Source organism: Heloderma suspectum, chromosome 3, assembly GCF_057233095.1.
Source record: "Heloderma suspectum isolate Gila_16-S chromosome 3, 16-S_ref, whole genome shotgun sequence".
NCBI lineage: Eukaryota > Metazoa > Chordata > Lepidosauria > Squamata > Helodermatidae > Heloderma > Heloderma suspectum.
Genome location: NC_139460.1, coordinates 246,563,825 through 246,582,817, shown reverse-complemented (window position 1 = coordinate 246,582,817; position 18,993 = coordinate 246,563,825). Strand labels below are relative to the sequence as shown.

Below are 18,993 nucleotides of genomic sequence, written 5' to 3'. Positions count from 1 at the left end.
CTCCTTTTTTTAAGCTCTTCTCTTTGTTGGATTTATAGCACCGTCCTATGCACAATCCTATGTTCCCAAATAAGGAGGCATCAGATTCTAAGGCTGCAGCCCTGTGCACACTTTCCTGGGAGTAAGTCCCATTGGAATCAAGGGTGATGGGACAGCATCCTCCACCTCACTGGAGGGCAGTGGGCTAGCTTAGGGGAGTGGGAATGGCAAGGGAGCTGCCACCACTGCCTGCTGAACCGGCTCCCAACCTCCACACATTTATTGGGCCATCTGTACAGAACCTACATGTGTCTTCATTTAAAGCTGCAATCCTGTACCTACCCATCTGGGAGTAAGGCCTATTGGACTCAGCGAGGTTTACTTCTCAGTAGACACCTATAGGATTGTTCTGTAAAATGAACTGATTGGTGCTGCCCTCAGAATGATCTGCGGACACCCGCTCCAACATACACATGCTCACAGGAACAATATATCCCATCATTCCTCATATATATGCTGTTAGCATAAAATAATATCCAGTGGATGCAGAGTGCTTAACCATTTGCCTTGTGTGGTTTTTAGCCAATGAAGTCTGCTATCAAGAACTTGGCTGCTTTTCTGATAAACCCCCTTGGTCAGGAATTTCTGGAAGACACCTCTTTGGCTTACCAGTTTCTCCTGAAAGTATGAATATCTCTTTCTCTCTTTTCACCAGAGAGACTGGAAATCTGTCACAAGTGAGACATCTTTTTTATTATCTCTTTAAGAGCCATTGGCCAAATTCACACATAACTAACTCTAAACCATGGTTTATATTAACCATGGTTTGTTGCTTTAGCCATGAATTCTGTGGCAGACAAGCAAACAAACTATGGTTTGTTTTCCCTATTTCTGGTTTGTTTCTTTCCCACCCATTTTGCCAGCTGAGCATTTACATTTTCAGGCTGCTCTTGTTGGGTGCCTCTGTTTCAATGCAGATGGCAGCCCAGATAGGCCAGATATAAGCCATGGTTCTGGGTTCAGGCATCATGAGAAACCATTTTAAAATAAGCCAGACTCCATAAGCCAACAACAAACCATGGGTACTATTTGTGGTTTGTAGCTGGTTAATAAACCATGGTTTGTTTGTGGGGATAGGTTCAGACACAACAGGGCTGTTTGCACAACATGACAGCTCACTATGGGCTATTTAACCCATGGTGAGGCTGCAGCATGTGTGGGATGTGAGTGACCACCTTTTTGACTATGCAAACCCCACTAGGGGGTTGTCATGTCATATGAACCCAGTGAGGGTTAAACAACCTTCACATAACCCATGGTCTGTTTTAGGGTTATGTTAGGGTGGTTTAATCCTCACATAACCCACGCTCGCTGGGTTCTCATGACACGATAACCCCTAAGCTGGTTGCATATTCCACCTGGCATCTGCAGGTGCTGTGGCTCATCTTGAGTTAAATAACTCACAACGAGCCACAGTGTGTCATCCAAGGCCAGTCAGATTTTTTTAAAAGCCACACCATGCCTAAGCATTATGTGTGAACCAGGTCATTGGCAACATCTGTACATGCCTCTTTTCCTTTCATGTGTATTTCTTCCCATCTGGACTGAGGAAAGAGGCAGGGTTTATTTTCAGGTACTGGTTTATTAAGTGGAGAAATATATTTTTAAAAACATTTAATATTTCTAGTTGTGCATCATTGCAAATTATAATTGTAAATAATAAAGATTATTGCTAATCCTCCAAACTTGCTATCTTGCTGGCGTGTGCCTGAACTAATATTATTCAGTGGATTTCAGAAAATGCAAACACTTCTGTTCAATTCCTGAAAATGTCCAAATTAGCTAGGAATATTTGCATTTCAGTATCAGAATCAATAGGTTGGGCATTAGATTTGACCCTATATGTTCACAGAGTGGCCTTTACCCAGAGAGTGTCTCTAATGGATATCTAGTCCATTGTAGGGGTTCGGGTATATTTGTAAAGCAGCCTATAGCTCTACATGTATATTGCCAAAGGAGGACAAAGGACCCCATGTTCTTGGGTCTTTTGTCAGTTACCCGACCCTGGAAATGTCTGGACCAAAACACTGGTGTTGAATGTGGATTGAAAAATCAAGTGCAAATCTAGGCACTAGAGCTTTATGAGGGTGTTAGTGAGAAATAAGTGAAGAAGTGAGAAAGCTTTCTTTGTTTTGAAAATCTTTGAAAAGTCGAAGAACTGATTTTATGACTCTTTTAAAATTCCAAACAGAAAATATTATACCACAATACGTCAACTCTCAAAAATTCTTATTTCTCTCCATTGAGGAAAACCCGCTTTGTTATCCATGGATATACCAGCACTGGAAGATACGGCTGGGTTGTGGAGCTGTGTTTGGTATGAGATTTACATTGTCGGATTTCCTTCTTCAGCAGACACCAGAAAGTGGGAAATGGGTAGAAAGAGATCACACACGCACACACACGCACAGGTTTGCAATAGTGCCCTTGGGTCAGTGGGTCTTTACATTTGCATGAGTCATAGAGGTATTGCTCTTTAAGTACCCCTTGCAATACAGCTGCTCCCTGGTCCCTGCATGTGGCGCTCTGTGATCTGGATTGTGTGTGTGAACCTGCTGCAGGAGCTTTGTAGGAGGGCTGGCCCAGTCTTTACGTTGCCTTATGGATCCCCTGAATTTGGTGAACTATGTTTGAAAGGACCTCAGGTATTTCTCATAATGTTAATAGCCACTAACGTATTGATTTTGATACACTGCACATATATTGTAGCTGCTGCTGGATGTGGAAGATGTAAATTGTATTGCCGTAGATTGGGAAGATGGAGCTAAATGCACATACTTCACTGCTGCAAGCAACATACGTGTTCTAGGGGCTGTAATAGCTTATCTCATCAATAAGTTCATGGTAAGAATGACTTTACATTAAATTGCTTATTCAGCTTCATAGTTAGGTACTATACCTAAGTAATGACATATTTTAATATATATTTCATTGGGATATAAAACAAATTAAAAGTGCATGTATACATTATACATTTAAGAGAAAGGAATACAGAAAACCAAATAAAGTCCCAGATCCATTTCTTTGTAGTAGCAATCTATGCAGTGTTCAGCATTCTCTCATAGATTAGGTTGCCCAAATATGTAATAAATGGATACTAACTTTCTATGGAACTAACTAGATTTCATCCATCCCATAGCCTGCTATATGGTCAATTTGTTCATCACTACTTTTGCATGCCATTTTTATTTCACTGTCAATATGCTGTACTTACAGATATATGCATCTTTTGAAGCCTTGCAGGTGTATACTTACCAGGGGTACAACATCTTATAGAAATGTTATTTCAGAGCAATACCCAGAGAGTATAAGAGCCATTAATTCCATATAGGATGCCAATGTCCTTCTGAATTATTAGTGTGATTTTTCCCATCTGCCTGAATATTTTTCTCAAACACCTGAGCTTTGGTTCATTTTCATCTTAAACAATTGTTATTCAGTCGCATCGAAATAATTCAAGGGCTTATAAATGATCAACTGAAGGAATGACGACGCAGAGACTAGCACATATCTTGTAGGCAGGCATGTATGAAGGTAGGCATATTGCAATTTGCAAAAAAGAAAAAAAGGGGGGACTAAATCAATCCTAGTTCAAAGCAGGATGGCTTTAGTACACACTGGGCACATTGAAGAAATGGAAGGACATTAGGTCAGATTCTTCTGTTTAAACCCTGCGCCCAGTGGTGCAGTGGCAAATTTTGAAGCATTCATCGTAACAGTCCTGGTAGCTACACCCCCAAGGAGTCCAAATATTCACACTGCCATGTTGATCCATATCAACACATCAGTTCTCACAGTTTTCATCTCCACCAGGAGCCGGTCTTTGGTAAAGCTAATGGGTCTTAATTGCCCATTCAATACCAAGCCACACCAAAATACTTTGCATTACAACAGGGAACAATGTATTGTTGCTGGGAAAATACTGTGGGGATTGCAGCTAAGCTCAGAGGGGACAGGGAATTCTGAAGGGTGGGTCTGTGGCAGATGATGTCAACATTCCTGCTAATCAAAAAGTGCTGGCATCCCTGTGAGCTACACCACTGCCTGGGTCCAAGGTCTATTAAAGAAACAGCCACTGTTCTTTTCCATGCTGAGAAGCTACAGGTCACAGCAATAAGTTGATGTCAACATGAATCCTGAGTATATGTCACTTGCATTCCAATTCATGTGCAAAACTCTTTGTGTATGTTGCAAAATTTAAGAGTGGTGTCTTCTTTGCTGAGCACTGATGCCCATATAGGGTTTTTTTTCCCCCCTGTTCTTGAATTACTAGAAAATGTATCAGTACTGTCCATCTCACATCCACCTCATTGGCCATAGTCTTGGTGCTCATACTGCTGGAGAAGCAGGAAGACGACTTCGAGGTGTTGGCAAAAAACTCCCAGGCATTGGCAGGATAACCGGTATACTACCCAATGAAGCTGCATTATTATCTTTAATAGAGAGATGAAATGGCTGGATGGGTGTGAGGCATTCAGTCTGGGGGAATGTGGAACAATGAACCTGGTTTAGAGTTAAACTAAGCTCTTCCAGATGGAACAATATTGGTCCACGCTGGGTTTTTTGCAGAGCTAGGAAACACTGGCAATGTAGAGGCAATTAATTAATAGAAAAAGCCATCACACATTATCCCTCCAACCCGCCTCCTAGCCATACTGGAAATTGGCAAAAGAGGGGAAAGTGCAGGAGGGGAGCCAGGGAGAAAGCATAGCCATGTCTTATCCTGATTTTCAGTGCAAAAGGTACTGGGAGTACAGGGGGGTTACTATAAGCTTCATGCAATAGCAACATCTCTGTTTTTACCCTTCAGCTTGCTATGCAGGCATAAAAGCCTGGTGTAGATATAACATTCCTAACCATGGTTTAGAAGCTCAGGAGCAACTTGTGCACTCCCTCACTTTCCACTTCTCATGCAATTTCTCCCCTTCTTTCCATGGGTTGCTTTAGCCGTGGTGTAGCTTTATATATATATTGACACAAACTGTGATGCTCTTGTCACCACTGCCAACCCAACTTCAACCATGGTTACATGATTAGTCCTTGTTAATGTGAACTATGGTTACTGCTGATGTAGATGTGCCGCTACATCATAATTAAAGCAAATCATGGAGAGGAAGGGGGAATTTAGTTTCAAGAGGGGAGGATTGAGCATATGAGCCTGCAGCCCACACTTACATTACTTCTGCATTGGCCCAAAGCCTTTCCTGAAGTTATGGACTGCATATACTCTCTTCTTTACTGACCATGTCATATCTAACCAGGCAGAATTCTTACTATCCATGTTTTGTGATTTCATACTTTCTGAATATATCTTATGATTGATGGAATTTGTCACAACACAACTGCAGTGCAATATATAGTAGATGTCTGTTATGCTACAACAGTGGCAGCTGGTGACTCCAGTTTCAGACAGGCTGTGATTTCATTCAGTGATTTCATTTCATTCACTTACCACCAGCCAAAACTCTAACAGTGCTATCCAAGGTGCTGAACCCTATCCCCAAAATGTGTTCAGCACCTTGGATGGCACCTTTCAGCACCTTGGATAGCACTGTTAGAGTTTTGGCTGGTGGTAAGTAAAACCCTGAATGAAATCACAGCCCCTCTGGAACTGGAGTCACCAGCTGCCACTGTGCTAGAGCATCCACTTTTATCAATGGATTCTGGGATTCTCAGACTGAGGAAGGAGGTGGACCAGGTCTCCCAATTCTTTACTGGATTATTTTATGTCTGTTTAGGCTTGGACCCAGCTGGGATTGGCTTTGAAGGTTTCCCTGATTTGGTTAGGCTGGATCCTTCTGATGCTGGATTTGTGGATGTCATACATAGCAATGCTGGCCAGTTTCCCAATATAGGTAATGGCCAACACATGTGAATTTTGTGGTCCAAGTATAAATGACTGACCAATTCATTTACTGCACCATGAATCTATTTCAGGATTTGGGATGCTTAATGCCACTGGCGATCTCGACTTTTACCCCAACGGTGGAAAGATTATGGCTGGATGTGATGAAAAAGGCACAGCACTGATAGAACAGGATGTTGAAGGCTTTGCTAAAGGTAAACCTGTCTACATCATCTATAGCAGCCTTCCCCAACCTGGCGCCCTCTAGATCTTTGAACTGAAACGTCCATCATTCCCAGCCAGCATGGCCATTTCAGTGCAGTGTCTGCTTATATTGCAACTCTAAATCAGAAAGGGGCTGTCCCTGCCTTATTGTGCTCATAGCATTGTGTTGGTGTAAGTATGGGGGTAGGTGTTCAAGTAGGGGTGTATGGATTTTGGAAAATCCATTCTGTCTGCATTTCATGGATTGTCAGGTGCCTTTTGTTCTGTCATCCACTCACTGGCAGAACAGGATTTCCCCCAATTTCCCTAATTTGCACAAATGCGCATTTGCACAGATTCTCACTTGCTAAAATGTGCAAATTCCCCTCAATGCACAAATCCCCCAAATGCGCATTTTCATGCTTTCGCCTATGATGGAAATGTGCATTTTCAGCCAGCATTTTTTAATTTGATGTATTTTTCTATGACAAAATTTGTGTAAAATTCTGGAAAGTACAAAAAGCTTTGAGCTCATAGATTATGTGCAACTCGGGAAAAGCCGGTCTGCTGCAGAATCCACGGGCTGGATTTATAGAAATCTGAACTCATTTGATTTCATTCTGGCTTTCTCCGATATCCCTATTTTTAAGTCCTCTAATGATGGGTTTCATTGACAATTACCCAGGGTCAGCAACAGACAGAAGGTTTATTTGAGGAACAACAGAAACAAATTCACCATAAACTGAACTCTGGGATGAATGGAATTAGAACAAATAAACCAATTCCCATCCGGCTATTCCCTTTACCCCCTCCATCCTCTTTCCTCACCCAACTGACATAATGGCCCCCCTGCCAACGCCACTTTCCCATTTACCTTAACTTTCCATATTCTCCCCACCCCACCCCACCCCACAAACACAAACCTCAAACATGGGAGCACCTAATATGAACTTTTACAATTACATCACTTGAGCTATATTCAGTAACACTGGAGTGAGCAGAAGATAGACTGGGATTTATAGTACTGGGTGATTTGGAGTAGATACACAAGGATTTCTGACTCACCGTTGTTTTAACCATAGCAGAGACTAAAATACATATTCCCCCATCCTAGCAGTACAATCCTATGCATGTTGACTCAGATGTAAGTCACACTGTGTTCAATGGCACTTACGCCCAGGACAGCGTATATAGGATGTGCATGATCTCAAGTAGGTAGCTGAAATTGAGATTTTGGGGGGAAACCCAATTTTTTTTTCGAGTGATAGATAGGATTCTCAGGGTACATCTGCACCCCTGGGACACTGCTTTGCACCTGGTTCCAGAGGGTGGATCTCAGGGTTCTGGTAAAAACAAAGTTGACCCCACAAGTCTAAAGTCTGCGCACCCCTGCAGCAGGCTGTCCATCATGTTCTGCACAGCTTATAGGAAACAGCTCTGCATCTTGAACTAGCAGGCCATGAATGCATGCAGGCCATTCCTGTGCAGAGCCTGGATTTGGCAGGCAAGATTCAACAGACAGAACACAGAGTGCTTCCATCACACTTAAATCGCTATATGTTTCTTCACCCTGAATTGAATAAGGAGGTCTCCACAGTTCGAATTCAAGTCTGATGGAGTTAAAAAGCTTTTCACTAGGGCTTAAAAAGCTTTTTCTTTCAGCAGGGCTTCGGAAGGTGGGTAACTGCCACCACTCGCGAAGCCATGAGTACTACAGATACAGCGTTCTCTATCCTGACGGATTCCTTGCCTACCCATGTGAATCATACGAATCCTTTCAAGAGGTGAAATCCTGGCTAAATCCTATCAGCTGAGCTGAATTTGTGTGTTTAACAGCAGCATACTTTTGCCTTAGCGGCAACATACTTTTGTGTCAACTTGCTTCACCAGTATAAAAGGAAAGGTCCCTGATTTTTCATGGAGGTCAGGGTGGCTATAGAACAAGTCCACATCTCTAGAGACAGACAGACAATTTCAGTACCGGGGGAGGATCCAACATGACACCACCTCTAATGTAAATGATGTTGTGTTGGTATAAACTACCTCTAGTGCGACGCCAATAATGCTTGCTGGTATGTTGAGCTTTGCAGGTAAACCCGTCATTCCAGCAAGCACTACTGGTGTTGCGCTAGAAGTAGTTTATGCCAGCCCAATGTCATATTATTAAATAATAATAATTCACATTAGCAGCAGTGTCATGTTGGATACTGCCCCAGGCCCTAAATATGTGAGCTGGTAAGAACCTTTGAGTATGTGCAAGACATGTTTCCATCCCCACAGAGTAGCCACCACCCAGTCCCAGGTCCAGGTTTTGGGGGATCAACAGCCAAGATGCTGTCAGTGGTTTCCTTTTGTCCTCTCTGCATTTCTCCATTTGCTCTTCCTCTGCATCTGGGCCCGCTTTACCAGTAAGAAAGGGCAAATGCGTGAGCAGGCAGCGGCACCTGCTGTTCCTTCAGCTCACTCCCGTTGCTTGCTGGGAGAGACCGACAGAGTGGGTAAGCTCGTGCCAACAGCCAGAGGAGCAGCAACAGGGCCAAAGGGCTCTGGAGGACAGCAGTGGGCATCCTGCCAGGGCGTGGGCCTTGGCATGTTCCTGACTACGGTGACTCCTATGCCTGTTCTGCCATCGCCAGTCCCCAAGAATTAATCAAGGATTAGGCACAAAGGCTTTCAGGGCAGAAAGTGACTATCAGGCAGGCTGGAATCCCAGCACCCCTCAGTTTAGAAATTAAGCATTGGGCCTCCAGGGCATAACAAACAGAAATCATGATGTCTAAACTTCACAGAGACAGGACAGTCGCAAAGGATTTTTGAACCTGCATTGTAACAGATGTTAGAATGGAAACAAGCACACGCATGCCCTTTTGACCAATGCATCAGTTTTCTCCCAGGGAAATTGTTTTCCGTGCCCCAGTGAAGGCTGCCCAATGATGGGTCACTATGCTGATCGATTCCGTGGTAAGCTGAGGAAGAATAACCCCAAATATTATTTAAACACGGGAACTAAGGAACCATTTACCAGTGAGTGCACCAATTAAAATAAATTTGATACAGATGGATGTGGCTGGAATTGTAGGGAGATCTGCTGATATAAGACTCTCTTTGGCAGGCCATACAGTGGACATGACTGGGAGAATCAAAACTGTACTTTGTGACCTCACATTTGGAGGCAGGGAATGGGGATTCCTGTACACAATGGGCTTTTTGGCTAATACTGTCAGGAAGGAATATTATGGCCTGGACCCAAATTTAGGTGCATGATGCAACTGGGCTGGCTGAAATGGATTTTTCCACAGCTGCTACTCCAGTCCCTGAATGCTACATAGGGTGCTCCCACCTAATGTTTGGGGATCCCCCTGCACACCAGCCCACTGCATTCAGAAGGGTCCTTATATCCTTTATGTAGCATTTGTGGGGGCTGGAGGGACTGCCACGGGGAAGAGGAGGTAGGGAGGTCTGCTTCAGCCAGTCCAGTTGCAAATGCCTGAATCTGAATCCAACCCAATGTGTTTTCTTACCCCAAGTGACCTTGTACTTGTCTACCTGAGGCATTTATCGTGCGCTCATGATTCCTCCCTTACAGGAGTTTGTGGGTCCTTTACATGACATCATTATCCTTCAAGGCCTCTCCTGTACATTTTAGGGTTTTGTTTTTTCTAAAAAGGAAAGTCTGATATATCCTGAATAGTGCCATGAAACTCTTCATATATTTGCGCAATTCTACTATACCACAGCACCACCTAGTTGTTACATAATAGAACATATAGAAAGAACACACACACTTGGAAAATAACACATGTAAAGGAGCTGATTTAATCCCACAATGAATCCAGGAACAGAAGCCTCAGTAAAGTGGTGGGTTAAAAGTCTCCTGTAGAAAAGCCCTATGTGTTTGGAGTTGCAAGCAATACATGGCAAAGTTCATGGCCAATTTTGTTTGTCCAAGTGTGGAAGCATGAATGTGTGAAATGATTAAAGATCATAGAGCAGCAATCACAGAAAGTTTTCAGTTCACCTCTACCCAGATTTCTTAAGCCTCTTTAAAACTACCAGATTTTAAAGGTGTAAAGGTTGTTTTTTGTTTTTTAATATTTTTAATATTTTTACATTTTTTATGTTTTCAGTTTAATGTTTACATGTTTATTTCATTGCCATAGCAATGAATGCTCACACACCTTTTTCATTATTACTTTGTTTGCAATTCTTGCATTTCTTTCTTTAGCTAACCTCTGGATCTGTTATATATTTATTACATAGGTTGGAGGTATAATATATCTGTCAAACTATCTGGAATGACAAAGGTGAGAGGAGAAATAGATATCATTTTCCAGAGCAAAAATGGAGTCACAAAGGAGTATCAAATTGAGAGGTATGTTTTATTATGCTATAGCGAAATAGCAGATTCTGCAGCTTTGCTAACTGAAGTATAACTACACCCACAGTCTAATTAATAGTTTGCCTGTGTCTTTGTTTATAAGTAGTGTACAACTGTTTCCCAAGACAAAGATTCCATTGATCTGTTGTAATGTAGGATGAATTTAGTTTACCACAGTTAAATTGTTGCAAGTATTGCAGTCTACCAACAGATAGTGATCCAGAGTGCCCTGTCTTCTCTGAGCTGTTTTGTGCATTGACAACCCTATTTCAGGGTTGAGCTCATCTATCATCTCACGGGACTAGGCGTGCACGTCTGCTTCCACCATTGAAACAAAAGGGGTAACCTTTATGGTTGGGACAACCACATTGGTCTAAGTGTATGAGAGAGGGGAAAAGAGAATCATGAGAGAGGAGAAAAGAGAATCATCTATAATCATCAAAGAGGAAGTCTGTCTGTTCATCTGTCCACCTGTCCACCAGCACCATAGTTCCAAGGCCATGAAACCTCGACACCTAAAACTTGGCATGCATGCTGAGGGGACTGTAGGGGGTGCACTTCTGGATTATTTTATTTTTTAAATACATTATTTTAATGTGTTGATGTGGTAACATCTTCCATCACTAGGGGCAGTCTTCCCTAACCAGCAAATAGCTGGAGTCCATCCAATTTGTAGTTAGGGGACATTGGAAGGCCAAGGGATAGAGCTATACGCCTGCACCTGCCTGCTGCTGTGGGGCAGTCTCCCCACAGGGGAATGGAGTGGACAGACCCCTCCCTCAGAGGGCCCTAGGGGTGCACCATGTCAGGGCCAGGCCTAGAGGTGCTGGTGGGTGTGGCTTAACACAATGGCACAATGTCCAACTCTGATAGCTGTATAAATGTGCTTGAAGCCTTTGATGTATCAAATTAAGTGCTATTCCAGCCTGTGCAAAGCCAGTTCTGTTTGCTATTATTTTCATAAAATCAGCTTTAGATTGAGAAAGGGGTCTCCATTATGGAATTTTTATCCAACCTCCACATAAAACTCAATATAAATCACATAATAATAAGATAAAGGAAGTAAGACAATAAAAAGTAACAAATTTGCAGTAAAAACAATAACAATGGCCAGAGCAATCCTAACTGCAGGGGAAGGGGAGGGGGGAAATGAACTGGCAGACAGTTTGTCACTTCCAAAGCCATGCCAGTTTACATCAGCCAGGGAAGGAGGGCAGCAAATCTCCCCTGTCTTCATTCTGGAAGTTACTGGGGAGAAATTAACTATGCCAGCTCCAGGGTCCTCTCAGGGGAATAAGGTTGTTGCTTGTGAATTGCCAAAAAAGGGGAAATGCATCACCAAAAAAAGAGGACAGAAGAGGACATCTATTTGCATGAAATTTTCATATGCTAATTTATGTGTATAGATGCACATTTAGAAATAATTACTATAATTTAAGTAGAAATACAATACATCTCACCATAGTGTGGAATACTGTGAGCTGTGTGCCTTGTTTAGTCTGCTGTCCAGGTGGTGTTGATGGGCAACTTCAAGGCCCAGCTCTTCCTTCTGATGGTTCTGTATTTTTATCCTGGACTTGGACTAGACTGACCTTCAAATAGAAGAGTCCTTCAAGATACAGGACAGTCCTCTGGTAGCCCTTTGAATAGAGGACTGTCCTTTGTAAAAGAGGACACTTGGCCACCAGCAGATCCAAGACCACCTCCAAGCTGCCCATGTCCTTCCTCTGAATTGCCCCATTTTGGGGTCTACCACCATCTGAAACACCACTAGTGAGAGATCTGTGGAAGTTTCTGCAGGTGTAACTGTGTCCTCCGGATACACAGAAGGACACAGTGTCCACACCGCTGCCCATCCTAACCCCCTCTAGCCAGTGCTCTCTATAACAGCAGATGAAAAAGATGATAACAAAAGTGAGCCAGTTGTATATAATGTAAACACACACACACACACACGGTTGGCTGTTAAGTCAATGAGCACATTTTTTAAAAAATGGCACGTTTCTACACATTTATCATTCAATCCCCAACTTAATTGGTCATTTCTGTGTTAATACCTCATGGAATTATTCCCCGACTTCCTCATACCAGCCCAAACATGCCAGATTTTGTAAGGCACAAAAGGATCAAAGGAAGGCATTGCCATATTTTGTCCTAGTAGCATAAGTTTATGTTGGTGGAGAGAATGGAAATCAAGTTGCTTTCAGGCTGAATCAAGTTCTTCTTCAACTTTAGAAAATGTTCTTAAAAACAAGGAGCTTTTAATTATGAATCAGTTATTTGAAAGCACTAGGCAGTGTAGCACAGACTGCTATTATGGAGAAGCACCCTCAAATCCTCACCCAGTTCTACTGAAAGCCAAAGTAGACATGTATTAAAGGACGTAGGAAGCAGCTACATCATTTGTTCTTTTTTATTCTAGTGTAAGCACAGCCCTGCCCTAATTTGGATTGTGATGCTAGTGTGTGTGTGTGTGGGGGGGGGTCCTTTCCCCCCTGCAGCTCCAGATGTTGCACAAAGAAGGGGCAGGAGAAAGATGAACAACAAAAAAGTATAGTTTATATTTGTACTAGGGTGCCAGAACCTGCTTCTGGGCTTCCTTGTCCTGTTAGATGAATAGAAGCAACAAGTAGGATGTATTATAGTACAAAAATGACGAAATGTTCTGTAGTGCTATAACACCTAACACATTTATTGAGTCATTAACTTTCATAGGTTACTACAACCTAGTTCATCAGATTAATAAAGTGGCCTAGAAAACTTGGTAGCTTGATGTATACAGTATAGTAGAGAAAAAACAGTTTTACACTGTGGGCTAAAAGATACACACTTCAAGAGAAACCATGTTAGATCTGATCAGAGTTCAGGTCAAAGTATGCAGATGAATATACTAGCACAGGGTCTCCTCAGAGTAGCTGTATGCCAGCCTCTTCAGTCCCAAGACCCATCTTTAACCTCCAACATGCAATATGGAACCTACTTTTCACCTTTGCATGTATATGCTTCTCTCTTTTTCTGTATCTCTCTCTCTCTCTCTCTCATCCCCCATTTTTCTACTTGTCTCAAAAGAAATCCTGAGCAAAAATAGAACTGCAGAGAGGAAACTGTGTGTCCATTGAACTTATTGTATAATGCCCATATAATTTGTAGACATTCGATAATAATCAACAATTAAAACAATCAAATGTTCAGCAAGTTATTGCAGTGGATAACTTAATAGGTAGTACATTTCCCAATTTTAGAATACCCGGATGCTGTCTTTTCTAAGTTTAATAATAATTGTAGTAGCAGTAATGGACTGAGTAGGTGATGTTTAACAAGCTTATTTCCTTGGTCTCAGTTTCTCATCCAAATTAGTTGATTGTGTTGATTGTGAAGGTGACAGTTCTATAGCACAACTGTTGTATTGATGCTCTCTAATTTATTTAATCTTTTGCCCATTTACAGTGGAAACCTTACCCAAGGAAAAATTTACTCAAAGCTGATTGATGTTGAAATTAATTATCCAAATGCTATAAAAGTTTGGTTTATTTGGTATAAAGAGTTATTAACTTTACTTTGGGCTAAATTGGGAGCAGGAAGAGTGACTCTAATGCGTGGACAGGATGGACATGAGTAAGTAGAGCCATTCTGATGTTTTGATGTCATGATTTATATCAAGTTCCATTTGGAACTATAGAAAGTAAGCATCCATATTTGTAGTAACGTATACTTAAATTTCATTCAATGTTGAGCTCCACTGTTGCACTTAATTGTTGGACTGCATCCATTAGATGATATCCATAGAGCCATAAAAGGAAACTCAGCATATGCTGCGGGACTGCTTTCCCATTTATTTATTTATTTGATTTTTGCTGGCTGACAACAATGATAAAATCAATGGGTTGGATCCAGACTTACTCCTAACTAAAATGTTATGTTAATCACGTTATGTTAAGCGATTATGCAAATCACTTAAGTTCTATTAATTTCAGCGGGTCTATGCTAAGTATGACTCAATCTGAATCCAAACCAATATTCAATAATAATAAAATACATTATCATAGCAAAAGCAATAAATGCCAACAGGTTCAAACAAGCTAGCTGCTTCGCTGGCTCTCAGTCTGTTCCCAGGCTCAATTTCAAGTGCTGATTTTAGCGTTTTAGTGCACATTCCTATGGGTCGCACTCCCGATCAACGGAGGGCTCCAGGTTCTGAGCCCTCTGCCTATCCTATGTCCTGCCAGCAAGAGCGAGGCAGGTGAGAGGAGGACAGAGGCAATTTCATCTCTGTTCCTCTGTTTAAAATACAAAAGGCAGCTCAGAAGGCCTTTGAGACCATCTAACTGACTTACCTTGCAGCAGGCAGGAAAGAGACTGGAGAAGCCGTAGGATATTGTACAACTCGGCCTCGCCTTGCCCCTCCCCTCCCCCACCCACCAGCATGCCCCCCTTTCCCCTCTCTGACTTCTGTTACAAGGTCACAGTTGCGACCTTGTAAGAGAAGCTTAATGCAGTGGCTGGGGAGGCGGGGCAGGGGAAGATCCATGATCACATCTCCTCCTCTGCGCTCGTACCTCTCTCCACAACATCCTATGGTGCCCCAGATACTGTCTAGGGGCAATTGGATTGCTCTCTGAAGCCCTTAAACAGCTTTGGACTAGGTTATCCGAAAGACTGCCTCCCCCAATAGATGCCTACCCTGGGCCTTTCAGTTTATAATCTGCATTTTAATTGCATTTCAGTTTTTAGATGAGTTTTAATTTTTATTGTCTTATATTGCATTTTAATATTGTATTTGTTTTGGGAGCCAGGCAGAGAACTTGTGTTATGAGGTAGCCATAAGATATCTGGTTTGGCTCCAGCTGAGTCTCCCTGGAGACGGCATACCGTATGTGGGGTGCCACAGCTGAAAAGGCTCTCTCTCCAGTCACTATCCACCTCATTTTTAAATGTCAGGGAACTTGGGGAAGAGCCTCTGATGAAGGTCTTGATGTTTAGGCAGGCTCATCTGAGAGAAGACAGTCCTTTAGGACCCACTTCCAACAACTGCCCGCTGCGCCACCTTCCAAAGCACTCTTGAAGCCTGGAGGAGTATCAGGAGCAGCTACTGATGCATCACAAGCAGTTGTTGTCTTAGTGTGTGCATGTGGAAAATTCCAGGGAAGAAGTTGTACATATCTAAGGAGCAGTTCGTACCATGGCCAGAAACTCCAGGGTCTCCTTACCAGCCTTTAAAGCACTGGTGGGGAACCTGTGATGCTCCAGATGTTGTTGGATTTCAATTCCCATCAGCCCCAGTCACCATGGCCAGTAAAGACAGGGACAAGCATTCCTTTGTGGGCTTCCAAAAGAGAAATGTAATGAACATACCTTCACAGTCTCACACTCACTCTTGGAAAACCAGGGCAGGACCTATGAGGTAGGGTGAGATCCTTGCCTCAGACAGTGGATTTGGAGGGAAGGGCCTCCTGCCCCTGCTGCCTGCCCACCAGTGCCAGATAGGCATGATGCCTTGCTCTGAGGAAGGATCCCTCGGAGTGAGGCATTGGGGTAGGCAGATGCTCCAGGAAAATGGCCAGTGCTGCTTTCTGGAGTGGCGGACACTATGCCTCACTCTGAGGACTGCTCCCAAATGCCTCATTCTGAGGGATATTTCCTCAGAAAAGCAAATCATTGTGGGTGAGGTGGCCCTGGAGACCACCTGTGGCACAGGCTAGAGGACCCCTGAGAGCAAGGCATTTGAGGAGGGAGGCAGCAGAAGTGCTGATGCTGCATCCTTCCACCTCAGGCAGAGGGATATCTAATCTTGTCCCACTATTGTGGAAAACTCTGCTGCTTTTGAACATTCAGAAAAAAAAGTCCTGAGGAGGGGGAAGAGGCATTAACAGGAAAGCGGAGCATTTATTGACACAAGGGCTTTTCTCCTCCTTCTCCCAGGTATGTCCTTTGTGGCACTGGGTCGGTACGCTATGGAGTTCTTCAAATGCTTACACCTTGTGGACCATTAAAAGGAGGAGGAATACATATATGAAAACTGCAAGATTAAAGAAAAAGAACTTTCTTCACTTGGCTGCTGAGAAAGCTTGACATTTTGAAACGTGGCTGTTTAAAGCAAGTCTCCTGTGATGTTTTCTTCATCATTTCAGCTCCATGCAAAATCACTGCCTTTGTTTTGAAACTGAGAAATCAGTATTAAGTATGCAGTGTTAATTTTGATCTGCTTTCTAAACACGTGGAAGTAGGCCTCAAAATTGGGGATGGGGGTTATGTTTGTCAGAACAAGCTCCCCTTGCCCCATGTCAAGAAACAAAGTGCTATCCAGAAGAAAGAGGCAGACAATAGTCCTGGGATGTGACTTGGCCACAACTTTATTTATTTACAGTCATAGGCATGATTGAATGAATTAACACAAAAAAGGGGGCAGCAGGGAGAGAAAGTCATTCCTACCATACCCATTCATCTGGGGAATTGGCTTGGCTGCCCATGGCAGCAGTGCTGGCTCCGAATTCTTGAGGGCCCTTGGTCAAGACACCCTCAATTGGTCCCTCTCTCTCAGTGAGTCCACCGTCTCACCACCATTGTCAATAGCTGCTATTGCTCCTCCTCTTTCTTATTGTTGCTACCACTTGCTTGCTTGACAGGCAGGGAGCCAGTGAGCAAGGAGGCCATGGCATCTCCTGCTCCTCTTTCTCACCACCGCATTTGTCTGGGCCAGAGCAAGAGGCAGGTGAACAAGCAGGTTGCAGTGGTGAAGAGGAGGGGCAAGTCCAGGGGGCTCTTGCCAGTAGGCCCTTGATGTGGTGTGGGCCCTCAGCAGGTGCCTGACCATGCCTACCCTTGACACTGGCCCTACATGTCACTTTTGGCTCTTCGGACAGTCAGCTCAAGACTGAGCCGCCTACTCTAGTGAAACTCTATATGTTAATTTTGATTGGGGCTCCATGTGGTCCCATTTCCAGCACTTGGCCCAAACCTGCTGGGTAGGTTTGGTAGGTAGTCCCCACAGCCCCCTTGCTTCCCATTAGCAGCTGACTTCATTTGCTCTGGGCCTTAATCTCCCCCTCTCCAGCTTAAGTTCCATTGCCTGAGCTTCATCATGATACAAAATCAACCTTGATGATTGGTGGGGAGGGGTATGTCTGTTCTCTGACCAGTGATTGGATCAAGGTGCCCAAGTGGGGAAAGGAGGATGTGTGTGAGTGAGTACATGTATGTGTGAGAAGAAGCTGTTGCTCACGCTTCTGTGGAGAAGGCCTACCTTCTCACATGATGTCGAACAGTAAATGTTTAGTGAGCCATCGGGCTGCAAAGCTGCGTATGACCATTTTTTTCCCAGATAAACAAAGAAATGTCTGCAAAAAACATAATAAATTAATTGCAACTACTGTGTAAAATGTTGCTTGTTTCTCTGTTTTAGTGCTTGTGACAATTTCTTCTGAATCTCAAACTATGAATCTCAAAAAGACTATGAATTGTTGCAGAATTCCTAGGAAGCCAATGGATTATGCAGGGCAGAGGCAGGGGACGTGTGGCTCTCTAGATGCTGCTGGACTGCAACTCCCATTAGCCCTAGTCAGCATAGCCAGTGATGAGGGATGATGGGAGTTGTAGTCCACCAGCATCTGAACAGTCACACATTCCCCACCCGTGCCCTACATAATCCATAATTATGTAGGATATAAGTTATGTAGGATATAATTTGGCTTCCTTCCACCTTGTTTCTTTGAACTGAACTTCAACTGAAAACCCTGTGTGACCTCTGAGTTTGGAGAGTGCCATAGCTTAAAAGGGCATCCATTCATCATTTCAGCCTCCTTGTTCTAGCATTTGCGCAACTTGGAAACATTTCAGATATTAGCAGCGGTGTAGTGGTGGCGGGTCGCGCCGGGGCATTGCTCCAGCACTTTTTTGGAAGCCAGCCCCCGGCCGGGTCACAGTCTGCCAGGGAAGGAGGAGGGAGCAGAGGGAGTGTGGGCTGCTGCCTCTTGGCTTCTGGCCAGACAAAGGGAGCGAGGGAGAGAGGGAGCCTGAGGGAGCTCTGCAGCCTCCTCTCGCCCCCCACTTCTCCTCAGCTCTTGGCTTCTCCGCCTGTCCCTGCCCTGTGCCCACGCACCAGTGCTGCCCTCAGGGCTGCTGTTGGCCACAGCGCAGCAGGAGAGTGAGGGGGGGGGGGTGCGCGCATGCTGCCACCATTATTTATTATGGGGCAGGGCAGGTGGGTGGTTTGTGCCAGTTTCTAGGATTTATTAAACAATCCTATGCATGTTTACTCAAATCCTGGTGGAGGGAAGGGAAACAGAAAAAATCAGTTGCGGGGAGAGGAGAAAAAGGTAGGGGTGTGTGTGTGTTTCAGTCCAGCTGGGTGTGTAGACATTTCTGTTGCGGGATGGGAGAGATATCTCTACACCAGCCTAAAATCCTGCATTTAAAGTGGGGCTTTCTGTTTCTGTTTTAAATGCAGGATCACAACTGACTGCCTTTACACATGCTCCCTTCCCCCCCTCCTGCTTTTGGTTTCTTTGCGGGATAAGGAAAGGCTTCTTTA

At 43.6% G+C, this 18,993-nt stretch overlaps 1 protein-coding gene across 1 annotated transcript; it reads left to right on the top strand.

Annotated features, from left to right (window-relative positions):
- Positions 1-524: 524 nt before the first annotated feature.
- LOC146350996 (pancreatic lipase-related protein 2-like) lies at positions 525-17,837 on the top strand. The gene is made up of 11 exons (XM_084841976.1): positions 525-716; positions 2,231-2,356; positions 2,749-2,883; positions 4,313-4,442; positions 5,778-5,894; positions 5,977-6,099; positions 7,754-7,872; positions 8,983-9,112; positions 10,349-10,460; positions 13,914-14,081; positions 16,386-17,837. The coding sequence occupies exons 1-11, from the start codon at positions 666-668 to the stop codon at positions 16,477-16,479; spliced, it is 1,305 nt and encodes a 434-aa protein (XP_084698102.1). The 5' UTR covers positions 525-665; the 3' UTR covers positions 16,480-17,837.
- Positions 17,838-18,993: the final 1,156 nt, after the last annotated feature.